General features: G+C 40.3%; 2 protein-coding genes across 3 annotated transcripts in view; one reads left to right on the top strand and one right to left on the bottom strand.

Moving 5' to 3' along the window:
* The first annotated feature begins 447 nt into the window (after positions 1-447).
* CPO (carboxypeptidase O) lies at positions 448-15,325 on the top strand. The gene is made up of 11 exons (XM_056348981.1): positions 448-593; positions 3,858-3,933; positions 4,354-4,478; positions 7,016-7,130; positions 8,903-9,004; positions 9,781-9,885; positions 10,541-10,651; positions 11,821-11,911; positions 12,488-12,690; positions 13,626-13,710; positions 14,929-15,325. The coding sequence occupies exons 1-11, from the start codon at positions 511-513 to the stop codon at positions 15,195-15,197; spliced, it is 1,365 nt and encodes a 454-aa protein (XP_056204956.1). The 5' UTR covers positions 448-510; the 3' UTR covers positions 15,198-15,325.
* Positions 2,912-17,232, bottom strand: part of KLF7 (KLF transcription factor 7) — a 112,389-nt gene continuing 98,068 nt past the window's right edge. The window contains exon 8 of one of the 2 annotated variants that reach the window (XR_008823496.1): positions 2,912-3,029. The gene's annotated coding sequence lies outside the window, so the exon portion shown is untranslated. The remainder of the gene's footprint in view (positions 3,030-17,232) is intronic. The other variant, XR_008823494.1, reaches the window with a different exon arrangement.

Genomic DNA, 17,232 nt, shown 5'->3' with positions numbered 1-17,232 from the left:
TCTTTTTGGGTTGGCAAGTGACAGAATTGCAGTTAAGAGGTCAAAGAAGTGATCCACAAAGACACAAACACAGGGAGGAGGACAGCAAGGATGGAGCTTGTTTTACCACTCTTCTCTTGTTCTTCCCATCCCTATGATTTTTATAAGCTAATCTTCACTAGTTGCCATGGAGCTTGCAGGTAACACTCTCTCCAATGACTACCAACTTTGTCATGTAACATTTTCAAAGATTTGAAGGTGACATATAGAAAAACCTTCTCACTTCTTAGAAGAATTGCTTCAGTAGGAATGTTGCTATTTGTATATTTTTGTGTTTTGGGGTGTGGAAGAGAGCTTGGAGAATTAAGAAAAAGTAGAACTATTTAAAAGTGAAGTTAATGATTCAACAAGGGCAGGTTCTCTTCCAGGATAACTCTGGTTATATATTAGAATTGTACAAATAAAGTGTTCAGTCCAAATCCATCCTCCTCCTCTGTAGTCCTGCACTGTCAGGGCTGGGTTCTTTGCACAATGATGTGGCTTTTTCTTGGGATCATCTTTTCTGTGGGGACGTTAATTCCTGGAAAACTCAGCTTGAAGTTGCAATATGACGGGTGAGTGTGAATGGAGTATCAGGAAAAATTGTGCATGCAGTGAAATTCTCAGGAACTGTGTAAGAATAATAATAATTATGAACCGAAAACCTGGAGACAGGGTTACTAAGCTGTAAGCTTTGTAAAATTTGGAAAGAAAACATAAAGATGGGAAATGAAGAAAGAGTGAACTATATCCAAGCCAGCAAAGATATGGCTGCAGCCATAGGAGACACAGAAAGCCCCTCAAATGCACCTCAGGATGCTCTGCTTCCATTAGCTGAAATTCATTTGGCTTAGCCTCTTTCATATTGAACTTTGAAATCAGATGCTGTAGGAATAAAATGCCTTTTCTGAGTATAAAGCGGGGGGTGGGGGGTGGGGGTGTGTGATTGACAAAATTTTTATCCGTTAATAAAAGCCAGCTGAGGTTATGTGAAAAAGATGCTGTCTCAAAAGCAGCTCAGATACAGAACCCCTGTTGGCAATCTGTAACAGTAACAAACAAACAAACAAACAAGCTAGTGGAGTTGGTCCAGAAAATATTCACCCCTAAGTGTTCAGAGAATTAGATTATCACATTTTTTATTATTGATTAATGTTTTCGTAAAGTATGAAATGTCTAGTTTGGCTGTATTCTCCTTTCGTGGTTCTGCTTTGCAAGAAAATGAATGATATAAAATTATGCTGTTTGCTTATCTAATCTATTTTGTTTCATTCACCCTCAACTTTACAAGGAATGATAGGTCACTCTGCCTTTCTAGCAGCTGGGATTTGCAGGAGGGGCACAAATACAGTGTGGAGGCCAGCTATCCACATATAAAACTTTATACACAGAATTTTCTAAAGTATACAGTGAAAGCAGTCCAGTGCTCAATGCCTCTAGACTAATTATATCCCCAGAATTTGATTTTTAAAAAGTAGAGAAAACCAAGGAATACCTACTGCAAGTAAGTTCCTTCATAGCATACCCATTCAACAACTCTCCCAGCAAAGCTCCTGGCAAAGCTTACAGAGTCACTACTTCTCTCTTTAGAACGTGTTATTTCCCTTGGATAATGTTCAGTCTTTAGATTAGTATCAGAGTTGCAGTCAGAACCTGTCAATTTCACTGAATAGAATGCAATAGACCCTTGGTAATGCAGTGTTCATTTTTGTTTCTAATTCTTGCCTGAGACTGAACCTGTTGAGTACTTGCATGAGATTTAAAAACACACTTATCAAATGGTCAGTGTGACTTTGGGTGGGCAGCACCTGCACAAAGATGAAATGACTAGTAAAGCCCATTTTTGTTGTCATTTACTCTGTTCAACATCTTAAATGAAGTATCTAATGTATGAGCATTCAAGGAAATGCAACTTGTGCTGAGAACAGTCCTTTAATTTGGTAAGAAAGCTTAACTGTAGCATTTAAAAAACTGTTATTCTCATGTGGTCACATGGGCTGACTTTGCACTTCTCCACTGAGAATCCTAGTACATAATCAAAAACAAGTGTGTGCTTTCCAATCTTAGTTCACTGTTAAAAATGATTTGTCTCCACACTGGCTATTGTAAAAGGTTTATCAGTAAATAAGAGCTGGCCATCTGGCAGCAATCTGACTGTCTGGCATTTCTTTCATTTGGTGTAATTAAGACATAATGTCAATGAGGATAGAAAGATATTACAGGATATTGTTTCCCTTCCTGACAGACAAAGAGCAAAGCAAGCCCAGGCATTTAGAGAGAATAAACTCTGAACTGCAGCTGAGATGTTTATTCTCCTAGCAAAGATGTTTATCCTGCATCTACAAGGTTTGTTACAAAGATATTACGGCTGCTGTACCAAATTGTTAGCAAATATAATCATTTTGCCCCACAGATGAGTGTCCTGTATGTTAACAGTCTCCTGAACCAGTTGTAAATGTCCTTTTTAACTATCAAGTTCTACGTTTCTCTATCAGCAAAGGTGATATTTTCAAGAGAGATACAAAAAACCCCAAATCTCCCTATTTTTCATTGGATAATGTGAATGAATAGTGAATTATATTTGCATGTGTATTAAGCTGATAATTGTATATTTGTGTATGGAAGCACAAATGATAGCAGTTGCAGTTCAGATGATGAAAGCATATTATATTGATGGCCATAATGACCATGGCTTTAATAAAAAGCAATGAAAGGCTTTTGCAACAAGAATTTCTGTTACAAAAGCTTTAACGTTCTTTTTTTGTACTTGTCCTGTAAAGGCTCCAAGGCCTGTTGAAGTCACTAAAGGAGACCGTGAAGCAGTAGTTATTGGTTACTAACAAATCTGAACATTTCCTGGGTTCCCCATTTTATCACATCAGTAGTGGATAACTGCTATCTCACCTTCCGGTAATGTAATGTAGTTGTGAAAATCCTCTCTTCATTATGAAACCCTTTCATTAGAAATGTCACACTTGCTATCAGTCCTGGAAAGCCGATCTGAAAGAACACTGAAAAAAATTTAAGAAAAATAATTACAAAAGGGTTTTAATAGAACATACAGATTTATTTTTTCTGCATTTCCAACCATTTTAATTTGTCCTTTGTAAACTTTCAATATTTTTTTTAGATTAAGCCTGTAGTAAATGAAAGTTTCATGGGGTCTCATGAAAATATATACTCAGATACTGGATCTGTGTGTCTTTTCTAGAAATATAAAATGATAGATGTTGTACTAGAAATATTTGTTTCCTAAGAATACACAGTTCTAGAGACCACCGTTTCACTATTTGCAGAATAAACTTGCTGTTCTCATGGAAAGTGGTTTGTGAACATCTCAAGCTCTAGCAATGTTCACTTATCATGGCTATCTTACGTTTTTGCATGCCTAAGCAGATCAGGAAAGCATCAAGTCTATCTGGAATAACTGAATAATTCCCAAACAGGGGGAAGAAAAAGTGACATCTTATCAAATATATAGTTTATTATATACTACCAATGATCTTGTTTTGGCCCCGGTCCTGCAAAGGCAGAAACACACACCAAGGCTCATGTGAGCAGTTGGCTTCTGTGAAGCTGGTATGGTAAATAAAGAATTGCCTCTGGCAAGGAACCAGAGTTAACCTAACGCTCTAGCAACAGAAAACTTGCATCACTTAGTCCTATTTGTAGCTAAAACATTCCAGGTATTCATCACTCAGACATGTTTTTGTTGGAACAGCACTCAGTTATATGCTCTGTCTTCCTTCTACATAACAAAATACCTCCTTTTGACTCATGAAATCATGAGTACTCTAACAGGCATTAAAACTGATCTTGTTTCTCTGGTGAATTTCCAGGGATCAGGTTTTGCATATTGTGCCAGAAACATTTCAGCAAGTCCAGCATCTTCAGCATCTTTGCAGCACTTTACTGGTGAGTAAGAATAATCATGTGTGCCCAAAGAGCAGAGTGGGGTCTTGGGCTGCAAAAAAGATTTACATGTAACTTTGGACAGGAATGAAGGTTAACATAAACTTGAAGAAGCTTTACCTAACTTTTTTTTTCTTAGCGTAGGGTAGAATTGCCCTTCCACTACCTGAAGGAATGTATGGGAAGAAGTTAAGTTTCCTTGCATGGCTCTGTGAAGATGCTGCTCCTTCTCAGTGGTGTCTGAATAAATGGAAGCATTAAAGCTTGTGCTGTATGCTCTATGAACAGATGGCTGGAGAATAGTTAAGGGGAGAATTTGAAGGAAAACTTCCATTTATTAATATGCAGCTACTCTATCTTAAATAATACTTTCTCATTCTGGAAACAGAGCTTGATTTGTGCATTTCTTTCTTCTCTGCACAGCTGGATTTGTGGAAGCCCCTTCAGCCTGAAGACATCTGGGCTGGAGAAGACTTGCACATAAGGGTCCCAGCCCCTCTGGTGCAGGAGGTGAAAGACAGCTTAGCTCAGCATATGATCTCTTACAGGTACAACCTCTAATTTCTTAATGGGAAAGGCTGGCTCTAACAATCTTCCTTGTTATCACAGAAGGACCTGGCCTTTCCAGTGAACCATCAGCAAGTACTGATGATAGGACCCAACCTTTGTTCCCAGTGCCTCCAACTTACTTTGACCTACCCAATGCACAGACACTATATATTTCTTAGAGTTTTAAAAACACATTCCCCTATGCCCTGATTATTCACCTTCCCACTGGCCTGGACTGTGAATTTGGAGCCAGGATCTGAGACAGCCCAATCTGTCTTGTTCCCTACTCTTGCCTTCTCAGTGACAGAGGATGGTGCTCAGATGTATGACTCAGTTTGTTGGCCTGAAGTCAGGAAGCCAGACTTGGTACAAACACGACTTATAGAAGCATGCTTTGCTCTTGGAAAGCATGGATACTTGAACACAGGGTCCTCCCTCTTTTGGAGAGCCCAAAGTTTTAATCAGTGTCAGTGCAGAGAAACAGCCTCTGTAGCTCTCCTTTTCCCTTTTCCCTTCCCTGTCTCTTATTGCTCTTCTGGTTTGGAGAAGAGCCCTTTCAAAGTGAATATTCAGCCAGTTTCTTCAAAGCTGCTATTTCCTATCCCTATCGCCCCCCCACCAGGCTGGTGAGAATTTTCTGCCACCAGCCAGCCAGAGATATCCCAGTCTGGGACAAAGGTTGGAGTGGCAAGTCCCCACTGCACACACAATTAGGAGCCATGAGCTGCAAATGGCCCATGATGCTTTATCACACCTACCCAGCCACACATCTTCACTAACTGCCATGCTTTTACTTCCAACCTGAAGACCTAATCCAAATACAGTGTTTATAAAGCCAAATAGGATTAAATAAAATCTATTCCTCACACAGTCCCATTCCCATTTGGAACTGACTTTTTCAGGTAACAAGTCGCTAGCTATATTTCATACAAACAATCCTGTAGTCATTCCGGGCTGGTGACAAACGGCCTATGGACATACACTGACATTCAGCAATCAAAGATCAGTTAAAGGAGGATTGGTGCCACTTCAAAGCTGTTTAGAGTTAAAGCTGATCTTGACATCCTGAATCTTGCCTGACAAATTCTTTTTAGTAAGTGTGATACCCTGACAACCAGAGATGGAGAGAGATGAGGTGGGAGCCAGTACAAATGATCTAGCATCAGGTTTAGGTATCCAGGACTTAGACAACATTCCAGAAGATATTTAACCTCTTATTTATATCAAGGCTCTTCATTTTCTAATGGCTTCGATTGATTCTTGTGGAAACTTAAAAGTCTAAACTGAAGTTAGCTGTTTGCTCCTCCACCACTACCCCCCCTTGGACTGGGGCCAGAACTGTATCTACCTTGTGTAGGGTACAGAAGAAAGAGGTGGGTAATTTAAAGTCAAGCTGAAATTTTGGCTTTGTATTGCAAATGGGTTGAGATAAGTATGGCAAAGTTAGAGTTAAAGTTCCTATAACTGATTCAAAGCAGGAATCACTTTTTAGAAGGCAGTTGACATGCAAGGAAGGTAACATGACAGTTAGGTATATAATGATAGAGACATAAATGACAAATTATAATCAGGACATTAATATTCTGACTGTGTCAAACTCTAGGATTTCAATTCTCCAGAGCTCTGATAAGGCATTTTGCGTGTGTGGTTTCAGTTCATGGGAATTTGCCCTGCCTGAATTTTAGTTTGATGTTCAGATGTGAATAAACATCAAAGCTCAGAGTGAAAGTCAGCTGTAACCAGTCTTAAAAGTTTCTTATGTGCAGTTTCCAGAAATGCGGATCAGTGCTACTGTCAGCAGAATAGCCTATTAGCACTTAGAGTGTTTGAAATCAACAGTGTTTAAGCTGGCTTTGCAATTGTCTTATCGCAATCATTTACAATGGGCACAGATTTGTAACAGTGTTACAAGGGGCTGATTACAGTGAGAAAGCAGTGCATGATCCAAAGCACTCTGAAGCCAAGGAGAAGGTTTTATTGACTCCCTTGATCATGGAATCGCGCCTATGCTATACTCATTTCTGAATTAATTTGTAGCTAAAAAGCAAGAGCTTTTTGAAGGGAAGAGGGGGTTTGTTCCAATTTTTGCAAATTGCAATGAATACTTCTGTGAAGTCCTTGCAAATTGAAAATATCTCCATAAAATACAATGAAACACTAATGTAAAAGTTTTCACTTTTTCTCCTGTTCCCAAAAGGTGGTTATTTTGGAGTTTTTTCCAGAAGTAGAAGTTATAAAGAAAAGAAAGATATTGAACTTCTTTTTTTTTTTTTTTAGAAAATTGTCAATATTTTTTTTAAAATCTGGTAAAATTATTATTTTATTTTTAAAATCAGTGAAAATCTCAGTACTTTGAAATTTGTCTTACATAAAAGCAACCATTATGCTGATGGTGACTTATTTGCTAGACAGTCCACAACAAAAGAGGCTAAATCCTGTCACTTGTTGATGTAAGCAATGTACCCACCGTGATAGTTCTACAGTAACTGTTTGGGATTGTTTTCTTTTCTGTCTCCCCTTTGCCCTCCCTGCTCAGAGTCCTAATACCTGATGTGCACAAACTTGTGGATCAGAGCATGCCAAGGGAGAGGAGCAACCACAGACAGGTCCCAGAAAGTTATGTCTACACCCAGTACCATCCAATGGAAGAGGTAAAGAGGAACCCAAGTCTGCTTTCTTTCTTTGATGCTGCTATTATGTAAATGGCATAGCGAGCAACTCTGTGCTTGCAGAAAGCTCAGTTGAAGTCAGTGGAGCTCCTTCTGGCTTTCTTCTTTGCAGAATTAGTCCTTACTCTTTGACTAGAACCTTGGCCTGGTTGAATTGAACATGAATTTGTCATTGATTTTGATTAAATACCCAATTCCTCCCTGGCTAAAATAAACGCTCTGTGTGAAGCAGCCATATTGTTTTGCAAATAATATTCTGGGGTTCAGTTGATTTGTTTGCTACCTTTCTACCCTATTATGACTTATTATCTCTAGCATTTATTCATTTGAGCCCCAGGATGTTTGATGCTGAGCCAAATGTGAAGTGCAATGACTATTGTAGTCTCTGGAATCCCAGGGAGGAAGATGAGGTGAACAGTGGGAGACCTGTAGAAAGAAGTAATTTAAGGATAGGTTTTTGGCACTTCAGGAGAGAATAATGTCATCAGGGTGTGTAGACATGTTTCACAGACTAGTGGGTAAGCCTGGACAAAGGCATAGCTATACTGGACAAAGGCATAGCTATACTCTTCCTCATACCCACATCATAAGAGTGAGAGAGCAGAGTCAATATTCATGTATAATTTGTTTGACCTATCCATTGGGGATGACCCCCAGTATCAATACAGGCTGGGCAGAGAATGGATTGAGAGCAGCCCTGAGGAGAAGGACTTGAGGGTGCTGGTGGATGAAAAGCTCAACATGGCCCGACAATGTGCGCTTGCAGCCCAGAAAGCCAACTGAATCCTGGGCTGCATCAAAAGCAGCATGGCCAGCAGGTCAAGGGAGGTGATTCTCCCCCTTTACTCTGCTCTGGTGAGACCCCATCTGCAGTACCACATTCAGCTCTGGAGCCCCCAACATAAAAAGGACATGGAGCTGTTGGAAACAGTCTAGAGGAGGGCCATGAAGATGATCAAGAGTGCTGGAGCACCTCTGCTATGAAGACAGTCTGAGAGAGTTGGGGTGGTTCAATCTAGAGAAGGCTCCAGGGAGACCTTATAGCAGTCATCCAGTACCTAAAGGGGACTTACAAGAAATCAGGAGAGGCACTTTTTACAAGAGCATGTAGTGATAGGACAAGAGGTAATGGTTTTAAACTAAAAGAGGGTAGACTTAGGTTAGATATTAGGAAGAAACTATTTACTGTGAGGGTGGTGAGGCACTGCCACAGGTTCCCCAAAGAACTTGTGGATGCCCCATCCCTGGAAGTGTTCAAGGCCAGGTCAGATGGGGCTTTGAGAAACCTGGTCACGTGGAAGGTGTCCCTGCCCATGGCAGGGAGGTTGGAACTAGATGATCTTTAAGATCCCTTCCAATCCAAACCATTTTATGATTCTACGATGACTGCTGCTGAACTCAGATGTGGAAAATCAGTACTAATAGGGAAGAGACTGTAATACTGTTTTGAAGATTTGATGGTGTGGCTCCATGTCTCATAAAGTCAACAAAAAGATGCCCAATATGATGGCAGAATAGAGTGTCAGTGCTGTATTGCAGTGATGTTATCTTTAACATCCAGTGAGATATAACCATGCCTTTGCTCAGAGGCAAGTGGAAGGCCTTCCATGAGTATTAAGTGATTACAGATTGAAATAAGCTCTGAGGAAAATGTTGCTTGCCTAACGGAAAGGAAATGCTTTAATCTGGAAATGGAGGTGGGAAGGAGAAGAAAACTCCCACTTTGGACCAAAAATTCTCTGTCACTGTTTCAGATTTATCAATGGATGAGTCAGATCCAGAAGAGCAACAGTGAGCTAGTGACTCAGCACTACCTGGGGAAGACAACTGAGAATCGAACAATGTATTATCTGCAGGTAAGGTAGGAACTTTCTTAAAATGAATAAAAGGTGTCTTCACAAAAAAGTACATAGGAGAAGACAGGTTTCAGATCTTTCCTAAGATAGTGCTTATTCCAGTTCACCGAAATAACAGGAGATGGTTTTACTCCTCTACAGTACAGTAAGATTTGCCAACTTTCATATACACTATCACCATAACATTGCTATTGCTATTATCCAGTGAAAACAACAAATTTAACTGCAGTCTTGTTTAGAAACACAAATCAAGCTGAAACTAGCTTGGCAACAGCTGTGTGTGAGGGTAAAGACTTCTGTTTTGTTGTTTTTCTTACTTTTTACAGCATATAGCCTTTCTGCTAGGAGTATTCTATGACATTTTTTATCAGAGGCTCTAGTAAAAACCGTAGTCTTAATAATTGGGTTAGTTATTATCTAATCTGTCCCTATCACTGAGTAACATTAGATTCCCTACCTCTTTTTGCTTCCTCTTCTGAAAAAAAATAAATAAATTCTCAAAGTAAGAACAACCAGTACTATGACTGACTAATATAAATGAAAAGAAACTGTTTTACTGACACTCCTGCTCAACAGACACTTTAAAACTCTTGCCCTGTGATATTACAGAGATGGGGTTATTAGGAAGGAGAGCTTCTCACAATGATGTCTGTAAGAATAATAATCTCAGATGGCTCAATGGCATATCAAGGCACATCCTTTTCTTTCTGTATTATGGTAGGCTATTTTATTGTAATGTAACAATTTTCCAAATGATCATTTTTACACTTCCTCAGATCAGTCAACCATCAGATAAAACCAAAAAGATCATTTGGATGGACTGTGGGATTCATGCCAGAGAATGGATCTCTCCAGCCTTCTGCCAGTGGTTTGTGAAAGAAGTGAGTCCTCACTCTTCCACTTAGACAATAAAAAAGACATATAACTTTGGATATTTCAGTTCTCTATTGTGCCTTCAAGAATTAGGCTTTTTCTGTTAAAATATGAATTTCAAAATTAGTACATAGTATGGATACCTGTGGAGACCTAAGTTCAAGTCACAATTTGAGATGAGATATGGGACAATATTTGCTAGCACATTGTTTGCTCCACCTGAACTGATTCCAAAGCCACTGATCTTGATAGCAATCTCTCAGTTTCCCACAGTGACATTAGGATCAAGCCACTCTGCATCACAGAGCCAGTCCCCTTGGAATAAATCAACCCTAGCAATGGACATGTGTACAATTTACAATCAGTACACATGGAAATAGCAATGTTCCATGTGTACTGAAAGTGCCTGGTGTGCAAGTATGCCATCATGCAGCTTTCATAGCTGCAAGACTGTATCCATACAAAGTACACTGTAACTGAAAACATTGTCACTTTGTTAATGGCAAAAGGTAGATATCTCAATGTATCTGGGGACCAAGTAGACCTTGGATATCATGGTGATATCCAGGACTGAGTGACTCCCTGCTGATGATGGTTAAACTAGCTCTTTCCCATTATTACCATTAGATTCTCTGCTCAGTCCTCTGTATTTTTTCTTTTCAGATTCTTCAGAATTACAAATCTGATCCAAAGATAAACAGATTTCTGCAGAATTTGGACCTCTACATCTTGCCAGTCTTCAATATTGATGGCTACATCTATTCCTGGGAAAAAGTAAGTAGTGAAAATCCAGGTCTAGATCAAAAGTTACATGTGTACAGCATGTTTTGTTAATTTTAGATACAATCATAGCAATCATATTTAAACAGAGAACAGGACAGAATTATTACTCACACAAAACATCTCACGGCAAAGAGGTTTTGTTTTTTCTATAAATCAGCTGTTACTTGAGATTACAGGGCTAAAAATTCCTAGCAAATGTCATAAGCCTTGGGGAGAGAGGACAAAACCACAGGATCAATTGCTTTTGCATGTTGAGGGATGTACTTACTTCCCTGCTAACAGATCAAGGCTTGGTTGATGGAGTTAAGCATGTCTGGAGGAGTCATTCTTCGCAAGAGATCTCAACCAGCAAATGAGTCTAAGCACCTTTTCAGCTTGGGACAGGAGGAGAATTGGCCAAATATTGGGCTATTTGGTTTTGAAATACGTGTGCCCTCCCAAGTAATCTTGCTTCTCTGATACGGAGGATAATGTAAAATGTTGGTCTTCAGCAACTCTCATCACGTTTCCAGGCTCTTGGGCCCAGTCAAAACACATTTTAATGCAGGACCACAGCATGGTCCAACAGGCTCAGCCTATCGCCATGTGGATCCTGCTGTCACCCAGCTTATTCCCTGGCAGGTTTGGGGCATACCACATGTTGCAGTTGAGATGCACAGGTATTCAGCTGGGAAGCTCATACAGGCAGTGCAGTAAGGTCTGCAGAGAACCAAGTATAACAGTGAGTATAGCAGGGAAACAAGGAGCAGCAGCAAGATTAGCTAACAAAAAAAAACATTCGTCCTCTTGATACTGAAACAAACGTAAGTTCAGCTGCTGTCTCTTGGACACAGAGGTATCCCTCACAGTGCCAAGGATTTCTTAGGAGTGCAACACCACATGGAAGCAGTTGAGTACTACAGAAAAAGCACACTTTTTTCTTTAAAGCTCAGGAGGCTCATTTCAAGGTGCATGCAGGCTTGGGGAAGATGACAGCCTGGCTGTAGTAGATAAAATGTTCTGTCACTAAGCTTTATCACCCTTGTACAGAAAGTTGCACTCTTACAATGCAAGAGTTAGTCAGAAGGCAGAAGTCTAAAATAAAGGAGATTTTACACTGTACTATCACTGGGTCCTATGGATCATTGAGTTGTTATGTAACTGAAGATACTTCTGTTTAGGATCGTTTCTGGAGGAAAAACCGTGCTCCATATATGAATGGCACCTGCTACGGGACAGATCTGAACCGGAACTTCAATTCCTCCTGGGGCAGTAAGTTCCAAGTATTTCAGATTGACAACACAAGTGTAAAGCAAGAGTAATAACTAGTCCCTGAAATAAGATGAAGTCCTTAAGAAAGGAATCTTGTTGTCATCAAGACATATGTAAAAATAAAAACCTGGTTTGTAACAATATTAAGTCACTGACTTTGAACTAGCTTTCTCTTTGTGAGAAGAAAATTGCTGCTTCTATAACTACACTCCTAATTGACTGCAGGAGCAAGCGTCAGCTCTAGGCAGCAATGTTAGGAGTTAGTCACTTAACAGCCAGTATTTACGTTTGTCATGAATTTCAAGGAGTCTCCAAAGCTTCCCTGGCAGGTGGTACACTGTGGTGGTGTCAGAGTGGTTTTGTTGCAGCCAGCCTGTAAATATGTGTTAAATATTTCAGTCTTGTAGCAAATTTTAGTTGCTACCGACACAGTAAAATGTTGAAGTCCCACTGAGCTGTCTAGTCTCCCTGCCCATATAAACACACACCTTAACACTCCAATGTAAATTTCCCTGTTCCCTCTGAACTGGTGTTTCTACATCTCTCCTTTGATTCACTCTTCGTATTCTGCTCCAGGTGTTGGTGTTTCTTATAACTGCAACAGTGAAATCTTCTGTGGATCTGGACCAGAATCAGAGCCTGAGACAAGAGTTGTGGCTCAGTTTATCAAAAGGAAGAAGAATGACATTTTGTGCTATTTAACAATTCACTCCTATGGACAGTGCATCCTCACTCCATACGGTTCCACAACAAAACCTCCAAGTAACAGTGAAGAACTGGTAGGGCAAAACGTTCATCTTCTACACTTCTAGAAAACAAGTACAGGCAGTAGCATGTGGCACAATGTGATTTGACTCTTGCCTTTCCTTCAGAGGAGCTGGGCTTATTCAGGGGCTTGGCTCCCAGAATTACTGCTGCTCCATGCAATATCAGCAAGGTTTATTTGCCTCAGAATTAATCTTAATCCTTCATCTTAAATCAGGAAAACTGAACTATTACAGATAGGGTTACTGCAATGCAAGGTAAAGTAGAGAAGAGCACCAAGTTCTTGCTGCATAAAAGAATGCGTTTGCACTTTTGGATGCCAGCACATTATACACACACAGCTGTCATGACTGTGTCTGGAAATGTGCTTACTAGGAGAATGGGAGCAAAGTAGGTGCCTACTTGATAACTTCTCCCCTCAGTTTCTGAGTGTTCTAATTTGAGTTCATTAACATGTATGTTTATAAATATTCCAGTAGTGGAAGCATTAATCAAGAGCATGAGGGACTTGGGTTTGGACTTCATATAAGTCATTGGAGAAGTCATTTAGTCTGTCTGTGGCTCAGTTTCTAAAGATGGTGGGATACAGTCTATGACAATTTAACAAGTGTAAGAGATCAATCACTGCTGTAGTCAGTATCAATATGCTATACAGCATAGACTCTAATTCTCCAAAATACAGCCCTCTAGCTTTACAACAAAGCAAATATGTTCTCTACCTAATAGCAGAGTAACTTGTAAAATTTTAACATAATTTACATTACAAAAATAAAGAACAATTTGCCCAAATTTTTAATGGGTTTCTCTAAAGTCCTTAATTAATATCAAAACTTAAAGCTGATCATATGTAAATGTAAAGCTGGAAGAGACAGAAATTTTGGTCCACTCGAACTAAATTGCCAAATGTACTGGCACTGATGACAATGCTGTTCTTATTTTGAACTTACAGATGCATGTTGCAGAGAAAGCAGCTGCTGCCCTGATGGAAAAATATGGGACCAGCTATAAAGTAGGACCAACCTCTTTAATTTTATGTAAGTTTCTTTATGTTTCCCTTTGATTGCTGTTTTTCAAAGAAGAGTCATTCTTGTGTCACAGGCATCAGTAAGTACTGTTTTGCTGAGTTTCCTCTTTGAGTAATATTTAATGGGCTGGTTCAGTGCAACATCTAAGCAGCAGTCATTTGAATACAAGATAACACTGTACGTTATAAAGCTGACTGCAGGAATGAAGGAAGCATTGATCAGAAGCTAGTTCCTACATGAATTCCTCACAGATACATCACAGGGGACAGAACGAGATTGGTGATAAATCATCCTGATCCTGCTGAGGTCAGCAGCAAAACTCCTATTTGTCTTCACTGGAGTCAAGCAAAAATTAAAATCCCAATCAGGTCTATAGTTACTCCATCAGACACTATCACATGGCAGCTGCCTGCAGTTTTGTGTGAAGTATGTTGGTTTCAGCCTTGTTCCTAATAGACTGGTTAGCCATGTCACAAACACACCATCACAGCTGATACTAGTTGACAGCCTTTTACATAGAGGACTAGAGGGCCCTAGAGACTGCCTGGTAAACCCAATATTTTCCCAGTAAGCAATAAGTCATGCTAGTCACTCAGAACAGTAAGCAGGTGGCTCCAGTACCCATACGGTTTTGCCTGTTCACAGCATCTGTCTGTGCCAGTCTCCGAGTTGCATGAGTCACCTACTGCATGAGCAATGCAGTGTAAGCATAAAGTAACTTGTCCATGCCCATGACTACATTGAGCCAGGGTTTGTACTTACATTGAATAGGTAAGAAAAAAATCCAGGAGGCAGATGAACAATGATACAGGGAATTGCTAGAAATCTTTCAGACTGGACCATAATTAGGCTTAAACACAAATACACAAAGAAATTGCAGGCAGCATCAATATAGGAAATTAAGTACCAGGACAGACAAATGGCCAGTCTGTCTTGTACCCTACACTAATCACAGTAAAATGCTACAAACAGAATCCCTGGAACTCATCTCCTGTTATTGTACAATACTATCTTATGAATAATTGTTTCCCTTAGGAAAGTCCATGGAAGACCTTTAGTATAACTAAGAACTGCAGCACCTAGAAGCTCTGCTTTCCATGTCACAGTGATATACAGTTACTGCTTAGTTCAGGGATTCTAGTATAATCTTGCACTAACTATAGAAAGAAGTATTTTCAAAGAACCATGCTTAATACAAATATCTCCCCTCTATTTTTGAATTCACAGACAATAACTCAGGCTCCTCACGGGACTGGGCTCACATGATTGGCATTCCTTTCTCCTACACATTTGAACTGCGAGACAATGGTACTTATGGATTTGTTCTACCCCCTGAGCAGATCCAGCCCACATGTGAGGAGACTATGTTGGCTGTGACAACTATCATAGACTGTGTTGGTCAGAAGTACTTCCCAGGTGGGGCTGTGATGCTGACCTCCAGCAGCTTAGGCCTGAGTCTTTGCCTGACTGTTGCACTTAAATGGACTGTTTCTTAAAAACAGCTTAGACAACCCAGCAAGAGACTCCCATGGAAAGTATAATGTCCCTTTGAAAAGACAAAATTATGCAAGCAGAGGAACTAAATGTCAAGTATTTCAATAAAGGCTCATCACACAAAATACAAGCATCTACTTGTGGTTTTAATAGCTGTGTTTTAGGGAAGGGGAAGGATGAAGAGCTGTGGCAATTTCCCAACCTTCACTTGCTGGCTCTGCAAGAAGCCAGCCTGAGTACATGTAGGGAGAGAGCACTATTACTTCCTGGTTCTTGAGCATATTTTCAGGGGCTCACCTGAGCCTATGCAGCCCTTCTGTCAGCCACAGTCCTGCTCTGTCACAATTCTCCGCACTGCCTGACCCCACTGACTCCTGGGTTTTGCTGGCATTAGCAGGATGCCTGTGAGACTTAAATGTTCCCAATTCCCACTACAGAAAATTGGACAGCTTCATTGACATCCACCTTCCTTCTCCAAACTACCACACTGGGATTTACCAGAAAATACAGAGCCTTGAAAGCTGGTGAAAAGTCATAATCAGACAACAATCAACAGCAGCCTGAAACAAGCAGAAGAGTTGAGCTGGTGCAAGCGTGTGGGGGACAGGCAAGAGGTGTGGCCCCTGTCACTTAGAAGCAGTCAGATTAGTGAAGATAGAAACTGCCCAAATCCTTCAAAACTACAAAAGGGAAAGGGAAAAGGAGGGAAGATGAGGACAGGGTGCTATTCCTATAGAGCAGATCAGAGAATAATTTCTTTGCATCCTCAGCTTCCAAAAATGACTGATGGCAACAAATACTCTCCTAAAGTTACAATCCTAAGGGGTTTCATTACAGATGGTACATAAAGAAAGCCTATTTACAGAGGGGTGCCTTTCTTACAAACCACCTTAATCCTTTCCAGCTGACTCTGCAGAAGGACTGGGGCCCAGTTGCATGGCTCTCCAGCACTTGGGAGAGCTTGCAGCCTGCAGAAATCTGCCTGGGATCCTCATGTGAAGCTGGAAACTCAGTGGAGTGCCAGAGGAAAGGAAACATTCCAGCCCATTGAGCAAGGGACCCTCTGCCTGAGCCATTTGAAAGGAAACACCAAGCAAAGAGCTTCTGTGTTATTACAGCCAACACCAGAGGGTGCAGGGCATTCACTAACATAGAGACGACCTATTTTAATCCGTACTCCGTCTGCTTTTGAATCCTGGAGACCTGCATCCCAGAAATATGCCCACTAGGCTTGGCTATTACAGGTAATAGGATAGATATTTTTTTTCCCTCTTAGAAAATGAAGAGTTCAGGGCAGGGTGGGGGGAGTGTGTGTGTGTGTGTAAAGTAAAAAAATAGGTATGAGAGATCTGACTTTCCTAGGAAACTTCAAGATCTCACTTGAAAATTAAAAGTATTCTAACTAGAGATTTTCAACAAAATCTTTCCAACTTTGGGGAAGAGAATGCTTTTTTTCCACCTTGAGTGTTTGAAGGCCAGTGAAAGCAAATGCAGAGCAAGAGCTTCTGCCAGAAAACTCACAGATAAAGGACATTGAGAGGACTGAAATATTACTGTCCTCAAGTTATAAAGTACAGCAAGATTCAGTGACTTGACTCAGAGACCCCCTCATAAAGACTCTGTGGCAGAACCTGGAAAATTGTTTTGTCCAATTCTCTTCCAATGCTGCCAAGAGAAGGATGCAAATCACTTGACCATGGTACTGTTAAAAATGATTTAAAAAAAAAAAAAAGATAAAACCTTGCTGTCATTTTTCCAAAGCACATCTTATTGTCATTTTGTCTGTACTGTTAGTTGACAAATCTTAGCTCCTGTGTTCATTGTTCACAGATTATTACCAACTGATATAGCTAAATCTGTTTGACTCCTGCAGGATCCCCAGAGCATAGTCCTTCCAGACCAACCACTCATTTACAGTAAGACCCGTCTGTTGCAGGGGTCTGTAGCAGAAGGTATCACTAATTAGCACTTCTCCCTACAGGAGCATCACTCCCCAAACTTATGTTTAGTTTAGGATGCCACTTGTACTTGTATACT

The sequence above is a fragment of the Falco biarmicus genome, chromosome 8 (assembly GCF_023638135.1).
Source record: "Falco biarmicus isolate bFalBia1 chromosome 8, bFalBia1.pri, whole genome shotgun sequence".
Classification (NCBI taxonomy): domain Eukaryota; kingdom Metazoa; phylum Chordata; class Aves; order Falconiformes; family Falconidae; genus Falco; species Falco biarmicus.
Note: the sequence above shows the minus strand (reverse complement) of the source record. Positions and strands in the feature narration are given on the sequence as shown.

Excerpts from the sequence above, each read along its gene's own strand:
- CPO (XM_056348981.1), top strand. The coding sequence starts at position 511 with ATGATGTGGCTTTTTCTTGGGATCATCTTTTCTGTGGGGACGTTAATT. Across the intron at positions 3,934-4,353 it reads ATCTTTGCAGCACTTTACTG|CTGGATTTGTGGAAGCCCCT; the intron begins GTGAGTAAGAAT and ends TTCTCTGCACAG. Across the intron at positions 12,691-13,625 it reads CAAGTAACAGTGAAGAACTG|ATGCATGTTGCAGAGAAAGC; the intron begins GTAGGGCAAAAC and ends TTGAACTTACAG.